Raw genomic sequence first — 13,469 nt, forward strand, 5'->3', positions numbered from 1 at the left:
TAACTGGCAAGCGTGTTCATCATGTTACCCGATATGCCAAAGGACTTCAAATCGATGAGGATACCATACCTCCAAGCAGTATCATCCGCCTTTTCTAGATCAAAGAATACTGTCATACAGTACTGCTTATGGAGGAAAGCACCTTTTATATACGCCTCTAATGCAACGAGTTGATCGTTGGTAGATCTCCCCGCCCTGAAGCCTGCCTGGCAGCTCTCGAGAAGACCGTTGTACTCAAGAAAGTACAGAAATCTTTTGTTTATCATCTTCTCGAGGAGCTTGCACAGGCAGCTTGTAAGGGCGATGGGCCGATAGCTGGCGGTAGAGGAAGGGTCCTTCCCTTCCTTCAGAAAAGCCACTACTATGGCCTCCCTCCAAGAGCGAGGAATGTGCCCCGAAAGCCATATGTTATTGTAGAAGTAGATGTAGATGTATTGTAGATGTAGAAGTCTTTCAAGGGTGTCTGAGTGTAGATGTTGTATCATGGTGTATGTGATTTTGTCTGCACCTGGAGCTGAAGGCCTGCATGTTGTCAGGGCTGCCTTCAGCTCATGAATTGAAAAAGGAGAATTGTAAGAAGTGTGCGACTTGTTGTAATCACGCAGGGACTTCTTTTCCGCAGATGTTTTGTGTTTCATGGAAGTGTTTGTGTAGTGTGCAGAGCTGGACACGTTTTCGAAGTGTTGTGCAAGCCTGTTAGCCTGGTCTTCCAGTGTGTCTCCTGTTGTACTAACCAGGGGCAGGCTGTGTGTCTGTTGTCCTTTTAGTTTTCGTATTCCTGTCCAGACTTTGTGTGTGTCTGTGTAAGAGCTTATGGATGTCAGGAAGGTGTGCCAACTCTCTCGTTTTGCCTCACGGCGCGCACGTCTTCCAAACGCTTTGGCCCGTTTGAATAAAATAAGGTTACCCGACGTGGGGTACCGACGCAGGATATCCCACGCCTTGTGCTGGGCCTCTCGCGCCCGCCTACAGTCCTCATTCCACCACGGCCTCCACTGGTTGCGCGGGGTACCAGAGGCGTGGGGAATTGACTTTTCGGCGGCATCGAGGATGTGCGCCGTGAGCAGTTGGGTAGCTTCTTCAACGTGTAGGTGTCCTATGGATGTGTGGTGTAGTTTGGATGTCTCTGTAAATGTATTCCTGTTAGCTCTTGCTTCGTTGAACCTGTTGTGGGAAGATGGACTGCATGGGTCTTTACCTATATATGTTAGTGAGGTGGGGAAGTGATCACTGCCATATGGGTCAGTGCCTACACCCCACTCGAGAAGAGGAAAAAGAACTGCGGAGTCAATAGCCAATTTAAGATATGAGTGTGTTGTGACCTATATTAACGTATGTGGGCCTATTTTTGTTGAAGAGGCATGACCTGAAGATGTAAGGAATTTCTCTATCAGGCGACCTCGGGCATCCGTGCGTGAAGAGCACCAAACAGAGTTGTGCGCATTACGGTCGCCGGTTAGGATGTATGGTTCGGCCGGCTGGTCGACCAGCGCCTCGAAGTCAGAGCTAATAAGCACAAAAGCAGGACAAATGTAAATGGAGCATACCGTTATCAACCTATTAAAATTATTCTGCGTATTGCTACAGCCTCAAGGATGGTGTTCAGAGTGATAGGGTGGCATGCTAGGGATTTCCTGGCTATTATGGCTACACCGCCCAAGGAGTGTGTGCAGCCAACCCTATCCGTTCTGAATACCTTATAGCTATTTAAGAAATTTGATTGATTGGAATTTAAATGTTTTTCTTGGACACACATTAAACTTGGCTGATTAGCATGCAGAAGGCCTCTGCAGTTCCATCGAACAATATTTTCTTTTCCCATTATTATGTATTCAGAGCTACTGGAGTGTGACTATTTATGTAGGGTCTTTCGGGGCTTGGACTCTTAGAAGGGTTTTTTTACCTTCTCTACTGACCTGGACGTCGCCGCCCGTTCCTTTTGTTGTGATGAAAGCCGGAAGGGCTCGACGTCCATGTCGTCATCTGAAGGCAAAGGAGTGCCCAGAGGACTGGGCCCCCTTGACGTGGTACTCTTTCGGGTGTTCCTTGCCTGCGCTGCCAGTGCCGAAGGCGTGGGGAGCACCACAGATGGCACAGGCAGTGAGGGGGGGAGGGGGTCGCTGCGACTGCCTCCGTCTCCATCTCCGTGCCCTTGCGTGTGCTTTGGGCTGGTGGAGAGGAAGCAGTGGATGCAGCGGCATCCCCAACAGACGTTGCCACCACAGCCGCTGCTGGGTGAGCGAGCGGTGCAGAGGCTGGTTGGGCTGCCCGGGGCAACGCTGGGGGGGAGAGGAGGAGGCGGGAACAAGTCCGACTAGCGGTACTGGGTCCCCGCCGAAACCAGACGCCGCTCTGCCCCCCCCCCCCGCGAGCTGCGTTGGCGTACCTCCCCAGGGGAAAAGAGGCGAACCTCTTTCGCGCCTCCGGGAAGGTGATGTTTTCTGTTACCTTTACGTTCACGATTTTTTTCTCTAGTTGAAACTTTTCACAAGCGCGAGAGTATGCTGCATGTGGACCCTGGCATTTCGGGCAGGTAAAGTGTGTTGCAGTGCAGTTGTCGGATAGATGATCATGCTGGCCACATTTGGCACATGTTGTTCTGCCACGACAGGAGTTGGTACCATGCCCGAACCACTGGCACTTGAAACAGCGCCGCGGGTTCGGGATGTATGGCAGGATAGGACAACGAATGAAAGCTGCGTTGACATGCTCGGGTAGTGTGCAGCGGTCGAAAGTCAGAATCAGATGTTTGGTGGCTATTTCTTTGTTGTCTCTCCTAATGACGATGCGCCTTACTGCTTTCAGGCCTTGGTGTTTAAGGCCTTCGAGGAGATCGGTCTCTATCTCGGTTAGGATATCTGACTCAGATATCGCACCCTGGGAGCTGTTGAGGCTGCGGTGGGGTGTGACTCTGATATCAAGGTCTGCCATGCGGGTTTCGCTGATGAGAGTTGTGGCTTGCTGCTGTGTGTTGACCTCAACTAAAACCTCACCGGTTCTTAGTTTTTTAGCATTGTGCTTTTGCCAAGGATGGCTTCAAGAAACTTCGATACGAGGAACACGGATTGTGATTAAAGAGGCTTGGATTTGTCAACAGATTCAACTATCAGAAAGCGGCGGTAGTTGTCGGGTTTCGGGTAGTTGATGGCAGGATGAGGTGGGAAAGATGCTTCCGTGCAGACCCTTTTCACGGTCCGATCATGTTTGGAGGGGTTTTTTGATTTACCATATGACATAGGAAAAAGCAGGGGACGGGGGTACTTCCTTCGCTCGGGTTACCCTGATACCGAGAGAGGTCCCGGAGCTCCCTGCCTGGTGAACAGATAGGGAGCCCATCCGCCGGAGCTTGACCTGGGCTCCGACGGGCACCGTTTGAGGTTTCTACCCTTCACCTTAAAAGCACATCACCATGGTAGGTCACAGCTTATGTTGGGGGGCTCGGGGTCCATGTTATTGCCAGTACCGTCACCAAGATTACTCAAGGTGCCCCGTGTGGGGATATAGAGCAAATGATGTAATTCGGTCCGCCATAACGTCAGAGAATATCGGCGCTTCCCAAACAGTCAAAATGCACAAAAAGAGAAGCACCGTGCTCTATCCTGTTGACTCTGAATACCTAGGTAAAAGCGGGGTCATACAAAACGTGTGTGGTATTCTTTTGGAAATCTTAAAGTAACTCTAATTAAAACAAACGTTGTCGTTAAGTCTATTGACCAGACGTAATTTAAGAATCTCGAGGTTCAACTTGAAAGCGCTGGTTCCAGTTGCAAGAAACAATTGCAATGCTACGCGAGGTTAAAAGTCGTTAAGTTCGAAACAGCCCTGGTTTACAGGATTGCATTATGAACCTATAAGGCTCATGCAGCAATTCGGTATCTTTACCCACCGTAACACTCTTGTATTATTCGTGAAAAGAAGTTTAACCCTCATTCACACCATTAGGACAAAATTTCGAAAACTCCTTTCTAAGAGAGCATTTCATGGGTAGGAAGGATGTAGTGGCCACATTTTACGCCTCTTGGTGATAGATAATCAGTCAAACGTAGCAACTTGTCTTTTTTAAAAAAATAAATATTTTGTTAGCGCATGGCATCCACAGAAAATTCCGGAGAATATTCCCCGCACTATTACAGGAAACATACAATAATATGAGGGCTATAGGTTATAAATGAGCTGCTAGGTGCAAGAGCTCCCTAAGTTACAAATACTTGCAAAAAAAGTCGCGACAGTCCGCCCTGTGAAGGATGTTGGAAAGCGAAGCTGTAAACGACAGCCACAACGATTACCCATGCGACTCACTTGAATACACACACGTGGCTCTACAAAAAGTGAAACCAGAGACAAATGAAATGCACTCAAGCACACCCTCTGCTACTTCAAAGAAATATTCTTCGCTAAGTAGAAAATGGTTGGTTGAGTTGTATTGGTGAAGCCCATGAGTGGAAACTCTTTCATAAAAATAAAGGAAGCTGCAACCCGTTAGACGACCCCTCCTCTTCTTCGTCTCAGCCGCCGATCTCGTCGACTCCGTCGGTGACGAGATCGGTGAGTTGGTGTAAGCTTCCTTCAATTTTTTCTAACTCCTAGCGCATGCGCAAGGCGCGCACATGGCCGCTACACGTACCATGGTTGGAGAGCACAGCGGCGCGAGAGGTCGCGTGGCGGTATCGCATGGCTTTCCGCGAAAATTCAGGGGGTAAACCTGCCGATGTGATAGGTGAGTGCACCATGTGTCTTCCCCGGCTCCGCGTGTGCTCGTCTTAATCGGTAAGACAACGGGCTCTCACTCCTTTTTTTATTCGTTCCATGTTCAATTCCTTGCTGTGCCACAAACTTCTCTTTGTTCTCGGGAGTTTTCTGTTGACACCAACGGTCACGACAGAACCATTGGGGGGTAGAGGTAAAAAGCTCCGCTTTAAAAGAGGCACTTGCTCGGGGCGAGGGTATAGTAATTTGAAAGAGCCCAATGCTTCCGCTGCCTCGTGAGGTACACGATGGCAACCTATACTTTAGTACGTAATGTGGTGAGGTGGGCCAATGGCCTTTGCCTCTTTTTCAACAACGGCGCCGTTTAACTTCTCATTCTTTTGTGTTGTTTACGGCAGTGCTCGATAAGGTCATAACGGGAGGCATACTAATGCCAAAATCTGGTGCCTACATTTTGACGTTGCCCCTCTTTCAGCTGATGATCATCCTGTTTTCTACTCTACCACTGCTGGAGCCCGATATCGAGCTCACCCCTGCGCTGTCTTTTTCCTGCGTTTCGTTACTCTTCATGACGGATCTGACGATGAACAACTGCGGTCAAGCGATCAGAAATTTCAGCCAGGTAAATGAGAAGTCCACGTACGCTTATTCCTCGAGGTAACTGAGGAGCGCGTGCACGCTGCCTGTGATAACGTACCGAGCGATATATAGTGGAGCCCACTTACAACGATCCGAAATATAACGATCTATCGGTTATAAGGACCATATTTCGGTGTGTTCAGATATACGTTCAGATACACCGAACGTTTTTCAAAGCGTTCTACTTTTACAACGAACACTTCCGACACGGTCACGGTAAAAATACAGGGTGTTTCAGCGAACACTTTGAAAAATTCTTAAAAATATGCTCCTCGAGAAAAAAAGAAACCCTGTTCAGAAGGAGATTGCTAGCTGCGGCGGACGGCACATAGTATCAATGGTGTGCACATTAGTTAGGTGGGTAATTAAACTCTACTAATGAGCTTATTAATTATCGGAGTTTGGTGGTTATTGTCAATGGTGAATTTGTAGCCCCGGAGAAGACGATTTCATATCAGTTTTTAAAACAACAAAAAAGTCGGTGTTTAAAGCCCTGTAGCGCGAAGAAACCTGCCCTTGTTTTTCGCTCAAAAACGAAACTCGGCGCTCGAGGAGCGCTGGAAGTCTCGAGCGAACGCAACATCGGCTTGTGACGTGTTTCAATGAATGTGGCGGCCAATTCGAAATGTAAGTTCAATTTTCCCTAGCTAGGAAGCCACAGCATGCAGCCACAGCCGCGAAAGCCCTCATCGTCCAGCAAACAAACATTTCCTTTGCCTGATGCGCTTTCAAACACGCAGCGATTATAAACGAACAGCAGATAAACCTCACGAAAAAAATAAAGAACGAATGGTGGCGTTTCACATCTTGCACGTCTGGTAGCACGTCAGATGTGGTCGAGACAATAAAAAAAGAATAGCAAAACTGCCACCAACCCCCACTAGGGCTCCCGAAACGGGCGACCGTGTTGTGGGCAATGGCTAGCCTCTTTCTTGCGCCTACCAACGAAAGAAAAGATAACGCTAGCCGTGGTGTAAGGTGAGCGTTGATCATTGGAAAAATGAGGCGATGGCGTTGATATCAGCTGATTATCTAGCGTGGGGAATCACCAGAACCTTCTTTAATTGGGCGACACAGTCTCTGCAACACGTCATCAGCGGATGTTGCGTATGAACTTGACTTCTGGCGCACCGTGTGCTCTGCGTTTCGGTTTCATGGAGGAAAAATACTTGATTTTCGCGGGATGCAGGGATTTACAGAGTGTATTTCCCTTAGCTCTAAAAACTGATCGGTCATCGTCGTCTCCATGGCTACAAACTCGCCATTGGCAATAACCGCCAAACTTCGTTATTAAAAAGTTCATTAGACAGTTTTAGTTAACTAACTGGGTAATTCGCATGTTCCTCATAACTGTTGACGTCCGCCGAACATGCTAGCTTCTTCCTTAAGAGAATTCCTATTTTTCTTGAAAAGCTTACCTTCAGGAATTTTTGGAAGTGTTCACTAAAACACCCTGCATAGTGCATACAAAGTGAAAAAAAAAAAAACCAAAACGTCCTCAAAGCATGAAAGAAGCAGCATTCTGATGCGTCACCGCTTTAGCTCAATCGCGACGAAGATATCCCTCATCTGCGAGCACCGCTCGCAGATTTCGGACGCCGCGACCAAAGTCACTCACTTTCCAGGCCTTTTTCCAGAGGCGAAATGGCAGTGAGGGAGAAAAAAATATGGAGGGAACATGAAGCCTGGAGGGAGCATGACGCCGCCCGAGTCGACGGGAACTCGGCACCGCACGCGGCAAATAAAGTGTCGGTGGCTACTTAGCCTCCATCTAGAGATCGCGGTTCGTCAACACTCGTTTGCACAGTTGCTGATAACGAATCGTGATGACATTCAAACATTCGAAATTCGCTTTTCTCTGGCCGAAGCAACGTAGTATCGGCGTAAAATGACACGCGAACACGAAAATATGAACCTGGACGTGCAAAATTGAAAAAAAAAAAACTTTTCTAGAGTGCATATAATGGCACGCTATTGGAATATTTCGAAATCCCCATTTCCCAACTTTGTTTTTTTAACTAAGGCACGCATCATTTTGGCTTGCATGGAAGGAAATCGCGCTATTTGTGTGTTCAGGTTCATATTTTCGCGTTCGAATTTCGTTTGACGCCGATAGTACCTCCCGGTACGCTCAGCCTGGCGCGGCTGATAGCTTTCGAAGGCATTACGGTGAGCGGAGAATTTGAAGACGTGCGAAAGAATTTGTTGGCAGGCATTGCGCCAGTAGTGGCAGGTTTGACGCAAATACCGTTTAGTTCGTTGGTAAGAAGCGGCGGGCGTCCCTTTATGAAGCAAAAAGGCTTCAAGTATGACCGGAGGGGTCACACGACATGTTCGCTAATTTGCGCGCGATTTAAAGGGTGACGTCTAGGTACAACGAAGTACTGATGTAACGACCACATTTCACGCCACTTTCGAGTTCATATAAGCGGGTTTGACTGTATCCATAAGAGTTACCAAGGGGACTCAGTTTCGCGAAATGCATAAACAATTATACGCAAACCAGCTCCATGGATTGATAATTTTGTGATACCTTTATAACATACTTTGAGAGTTCTCAGAATTGTTTGCTTGTGTTTGGTGTACTAGCGAAATTTTGCGACTCCTATCCCTCTAGATATCGTTAGGGTACAAACCTATGAGCTAGTCCTCAGGAAAAACCAACTGTTACGGCTGCCGGAAGTATACGGCTTAACTACGTCCGTGATTTCAATAATCTACTTTCAGCTTCACGGGATATCCAGCAGACTCTGCTCATTGAATTTTATACACCTGAGTTTTACTACTTAGTGAAATCCAAGCAGAAGGTATCATTAGAGAAAAAAAGCTATTAATTTTGTACTCACTGATTTTATTCACCATTGAATTCCGTCAATTAGTGCGGGGTTCACTGGATGAGAATAATGTCAGACTAATAAGTTTCCGTAATATTGCGTATTGCTTAGATGGGAAAGCTAGGAGGAGAAACGTTTGGACTCTTGATGAGTATTGCACTGCTAAGACGCGCCAAAGAAACTACAAAAGGGAAAACTGAGCGATGCCTTATTTCTTATTTCAGGGTGCCTTAATTTGAAAAGAGTTGACACGTATTATTTGCACAATGTGAAATAGGGAGAGCGATAGACGGAAAGAGAGAGATAGAGGGATGGAGGGAGCGGAGCTAACGACTTTATTTCCGGTCAGGCTATGATCTATTGCTATTACGTCGAAGAACCTTGGCCAGCTGGTCAACGGGGGCCGCAGGCGCTAACCGGACTCACCAGTTGGGGGAAAGAAGGTTAGGGCAATGAGGGGACTCTTGGTCAGCGGGACCGAAGAAAAGTCATAGGGAAGCACTTTTTTCGCAGTCCAATAGACAAAACCTTTGTTCGCAGCTAGTAAAATAATATTAAACACGTTCACGGTATACTCCCGTGAGTCTCTTCTAGGTCCACTTTTGTAATCGTGGCCTGGCCACTAATTGCGTTATTTCGCAATATTTTACCCCCGCTGCCTAAAACGAAAGCCTTTCAAATTAGTTCAACGTTGGCGCAATCCCGTTGAAAGGACGATTACTGCTACCAAATTACAACCACAATATTTAAAGTAGCATTAAATGCTTCGGCGAGAATTGAGAAAACTGACATTTGATGCCAGCCGCATGATCCAGCTTTGTTTTTCCGGAACAGTATTTTTTTTCTGGAAGATGAGATGCATGGTAATGTGTGGGCCGGACTACAAGCAAGCCCGCTAGAAATAATCGGCTGCATTACACTCCAAATGACTCTTTTTGTAGTGGTGAGCCATAATTTAGGAGGCGGTAAACTGAAAAAGGCCACAAACGGGAAAAAAGTATCAGCATGACGCTTCGCTGGACAACTAATATTACCCTTGAATAAGCCCATATATGTTTTGATGCTGAACGACGGTGTTCAGTGACTTTCTTTGCCGTAAACCCAGTCTGACCGAGAATATACTTGCCGGCATGTCGGGCACAGTGACCAAGTAAATGTTCGTTCCTTTCTGCCTGTTTCCTTCCTACCTCCCCGAGGCAACCCTGGGACTTAAGAGAATCGCTGGCTTCTGCACGGCAGACGAGCATCAAGAACACTGCAATGACGAAAACTCAAATTCACCGTCCGAAAAAGGTACTGCCATAAACAATCGCTTTTTTGTGTCATTCTACGCGATCTTGGGTGGTGGGGCCCGGAAGAAAGAAATGAGTGAAGAAAAGTTACGTGAGAAACTGTGTTAATACGGGCTTGTTGTTATAAGTGAGTCAAGAAACGATGCTTGAGAAACTGTGTTAATACGTGCTTTTTGGTACAGGAAATAGGTCAGGAAAAGATACTTGAGAAACTGTGCTAATATGGGCTTGTTGGTACAAGAAATGGGCCAAGAAAAGATACTTGAGAAATGGTGTTAATACTGGATATTTGGTACATATTTAGTCTGACAACAGCGCCATGAAAGGACACTGAGGAGGTGACACGAGACTGGCCGCTGAGTCTCGTCCCAGTCTGGTGCCTAGCGCCCGGTCACGTGTCGCCTCCTCTTTGTCCCGTCCTAGCGCTGTTATCAAACTAAAATATTTGCAGTTGTAATCTCTCTGGCATTCTTAGGCAAACAATTGTAACGGTCTTTTGATTTGCTTAAAAGGTGTTTGCAACGCTATTAGTCTTCGTGGTAAATGGCGAATTTTTTGTTCAAGCTTGCTTGCACATGTAGAACATTCAGACGATGCTTGAATAAATTTTGACAAAAATCTCATTGCGATTGCACCGATTGCCATGCATTGCACCTCATTTACAAAGGCTTAGGAACCGGCCATCTGGAAAGATACCTTTCTATTTGGTATAGCACCATCAACGCATTTGGCTTTGTTTAGCAGAAAGTGTTAGCCGGAGGTAGCGTTAATTATTTATCTTTTTGAACCACGTTCCAGAAATGTATACGCTACCTATACACATTTGGCAGTACGTTTTCAGCTTTATAAAGCGTTTTTTGTACTGAACAAAAGGCATTACGACAGCAAGAGGCCTAACAACGAACCAGTGGCTGCCGGAACACTTGTTTAATTACCATACTTTTATCATTATCGTAGTTATTTCGTACTGCCTCAAAAGCAGCCCCCACTTCATTTTAACATGCGCCTGTATAATGCGACAAAAGGAAAAATGCGTTTCCGCACAAACGGTATATCAAACAAAATTAGTGTAATTATATTACTGAGAAATTCTGCAGGCTGGTACTACTCAAAGGTAGGTAATATTAAGCTTTTGAAAACAGGTATTCGGCATTTGGTACTCAATAATTTTGTGCGTTCTAGGATAGACTAGGATGTAAGGCCTCAGCCGAACTCACGTTACCATGCATCGTTTCTGCGGTAGTTAATTTAAACGTTCCGAGTAAAAGTTCGTTTTATTAAATTTTAGGAAAAGTAAATTCATTTTACTGGCAGCACGTACAATACGTTCGCGGCAAGCCACAACTCTAATCGTTCAACCACTGTAATGGTTATTACTTTTGCGAACTCTTAGTTAATCAAGCGGTATCGGTGATACCAGCACTATACTATCTGATCATCAAGTTATTGACTGATCTACATCGCAAATCACCGGTATTTTTACTCCATTGATATCTCAAAAAGTGTTTCGGAAAGAACGCCCCACGCACACAAAGTGAATGCCTTTTTTGACTGTCGTGGATCTCAGGAGCCGTGGTGCTGCGAAAATGTTCCTTTTCCTGGACTCAACCTGTCGACGGCAAGGCGGAGGCACACATTGCTGACATCGACCTGGACATCGCTCCGAATTCTCTAGTAGGAGTTGTGGGCTTCGTCGGAAGTGGCAAATCCTCGCTCCTCGCCGCCATCCTTGGTGACATGCACCTCATCAAGGGCAACGTGAACTGCTCGGTACGGCAATAACATTACCGCAGGAACTGAGAAAAAGACTTCCGTATTTGATGCGGTTTCATTGCAACCTCACTATGTTGTAGGGAACTCATTTTCTTAGGGCAGTACGTAGAATCACGTCCGACTGCATTATAAGCACTCCGCTAAAGCGACGTCCACTGATGTGTGGCAAAAAAGTGCCGCATTTGGCCCTAGCTCACCCTGACTAACCGGGCAGAAGGTAATCTATTCTAAAATGCCGGATTGAACAGAAAGCAGTCAAATAAAACATAAAAAACTAACCTAAACTGTCAAAATTGTAAATAAAACACACGATAAAAAAAGCCGGACTTGGACTAACAACCATGGCACCAGAAAGTTAAGACGGGACCTTTACATTGCAAAGGCACAAGCTCTGGCCTACGCCAGATTAATTTAAAAAAAAATTAGCCCCATCTTCCGGAAGGGAACGTTGAGTAGATGCGGAGCATGTCAGGGTTCCGTTGTGTTTCTGTTGTGTTCGTAGTCGAATTTTGGGAAAATGTAGGTGAACCCCGCGATGCCCCGCATCTACTCAGCGTTCCCTTCGGGACGATGAGGCTAATTATTCTTTATTAATTGCGTAGACGAAGGTGAAACGGTTAACGAAGGTCTTTATTCAGCAGCGTCTAGTACTTGAGGTGTGTACTTTGCTTTGATTGCTGACGCTTGCTTGCGCCAACCCACTAACTGACGGGACTGTTGCTTCCATCACACTTCATCGGAAGAACGGAGTGAAGTGGAGTCAACCGCAGCAAGCGCTGAACTGAACGCGCGCAGCGCGCTACCCAATTTACATTTAAGGTTGAAGGAGAGGAGACGAGAGGAGGAGAGATGCGCAAGCGCCGAGCATGCGCCGCGAAAGCAGAAGCGAGAACGCGGAGAAGCGAAAGCGAATTGCACGCAGCTGGTACGCGAGAAGAAGTGGCGGGAGTATCGCGCAGCTGTGGGAGAGAGAGAATGAGGAGAGTTGCGCATGCGCAGTGTGAGTGCGGACGCCGATGCGGGACATGCCCAGACTATAAGATGCTCCGTATGTAAAACACCAATTTCATAGGACGGAACCGTATGATATGAATTGCGTCACATGTTCTAATCTAAATACGCCACTTTTCATGCGATAGTGCTATGGATGGCTGGCTGATGCATTTATCGCCTCGTTTTCTGGTTGCGTGGTCTTCAAGTATCTCCCTCGTTCTTGGATCCCTATGTTTGTACAAAGCACGTGAGAGCACAAACTTTGTCGTGGATTTACGCTGTGGGCTTTAAGGAACAGAATAATGCGCCGTCACTATGCTTGCTGCTCTCGCGCACCACCGACATGCCGAGAGACTCTGCCCACAACGGGTGCGAGAGCAATCCACGGCTCTCGCCGCGCATGTACGTCGTCAGTCGCTCCAAAGGGAAGCGATAGCCTTCATAGACAGGGGTTCATTACGCGGAAAACCAAGATACAAACGCTACACTGCACTGCTCACCTGGCCCCTGGGGCATACACCCGTCAGCGTGGGCCCAGCACGTCTTCTTGCGGCACTCAGCGTTTGCGGCGGTGCGCGACTCTTGCTGAGGTAGAGGGAAGGGACCACACTGTGCCGCTATACTTTTCAAGCCTCTGGGCTTGACCGGCAAGCATCGGCGTTCGTCCACTGACCTTAGACGCTGGCATGACCCGTCGCAGCGCGGACGCGGGCAACCGCGCCAGTGCAACGGGGATATTCCCGGAGACTCACCGGACATCCTATATAAGGACATCCTATATAAGGCAATCAAGGCACGCGCAGATCAACCCACGCTTGTGGGGAACACCGGCCAATGCGAGAACGGCCAAAGGTGGCGGAAAGGCATTTACGTACCATGTGGTGCGCTTCCAACGGCAGTCTTTACGGTGGTCTCTCCCGCGCGGCCCGAGTCGCCCCGTAGGGAGAGGAGGGAGGCTCTCCGTGATCACCCTCACCCCACGGAGGAGGGCGTCGCTAACGCCTCCTCACTCCAAGTGGAGGGGTTTGATCTCCACTCGTGTTCCCGTTCGTGTTCCTTTAGTCTTACCTCGACGCATCTTCCCGTTTTCCCGACATATCTCGCTCGACTTGGTAATCCACCATCGCAAACCACCCCTTTCGCCCATTTTACATGCCTGGAGCAATTTTAGGGATCAGACAACCAGGGTGATACTCGAAGCTCACGAAATGTGAAAACTAGGCGACAAACG

The 13,469-nt window shown here is 47.4% G+C and overlaps 1 protein-coding gene across 1 annotated transcript in view; it reads left to right on the forward strand.

Annotated features, from left to right (window-relative positions):
- The window catches only part of LOC144158399 (multidrug resistance protein mrp-7-like), a 67,832-nt gene that overhangs the window by 13,671 nt on the left and 40,692 nt on the right, over positions 1–13,469 (forward strand). The window contains exons 7-9 of the mRNA XM_077689270.1: positions 5,183–5,329; positions 9,377–9,473; positions 11,040–11,242. Coding sequence (XP_077545396.1) covers positions 5,183–5,329; positions 9,377–9,473; positions 11,040–11,242 — 447 coding nt within the window. The remainder of the gene's footprint in view (positions 1–5,182; positions 5,330–9,376; positions 9,474–11,039; positions 11,243–13,469) is intronic.

The sequence above is a fragment of the Haemaphysalis longicornis genome, unplaced genomic scaffold (genome assembly GCF_048455015.1).
Source record: "Haemaphysalis longicornis isolate Haplotype H1 unplaced genomic scaffold, Haemaphysalis longicornis Haplotype H1 scaffold_10, whole genome shotgun sequence".
In the NCBI taxonomy this organism is placed as follows: domain Eukaryota; kingdom Metazoa; phylum Arthropoda; class Arachnida; order Ixodida; family Ixodidae; genus Haemaphysalis; species Haemaphysalis longicornis.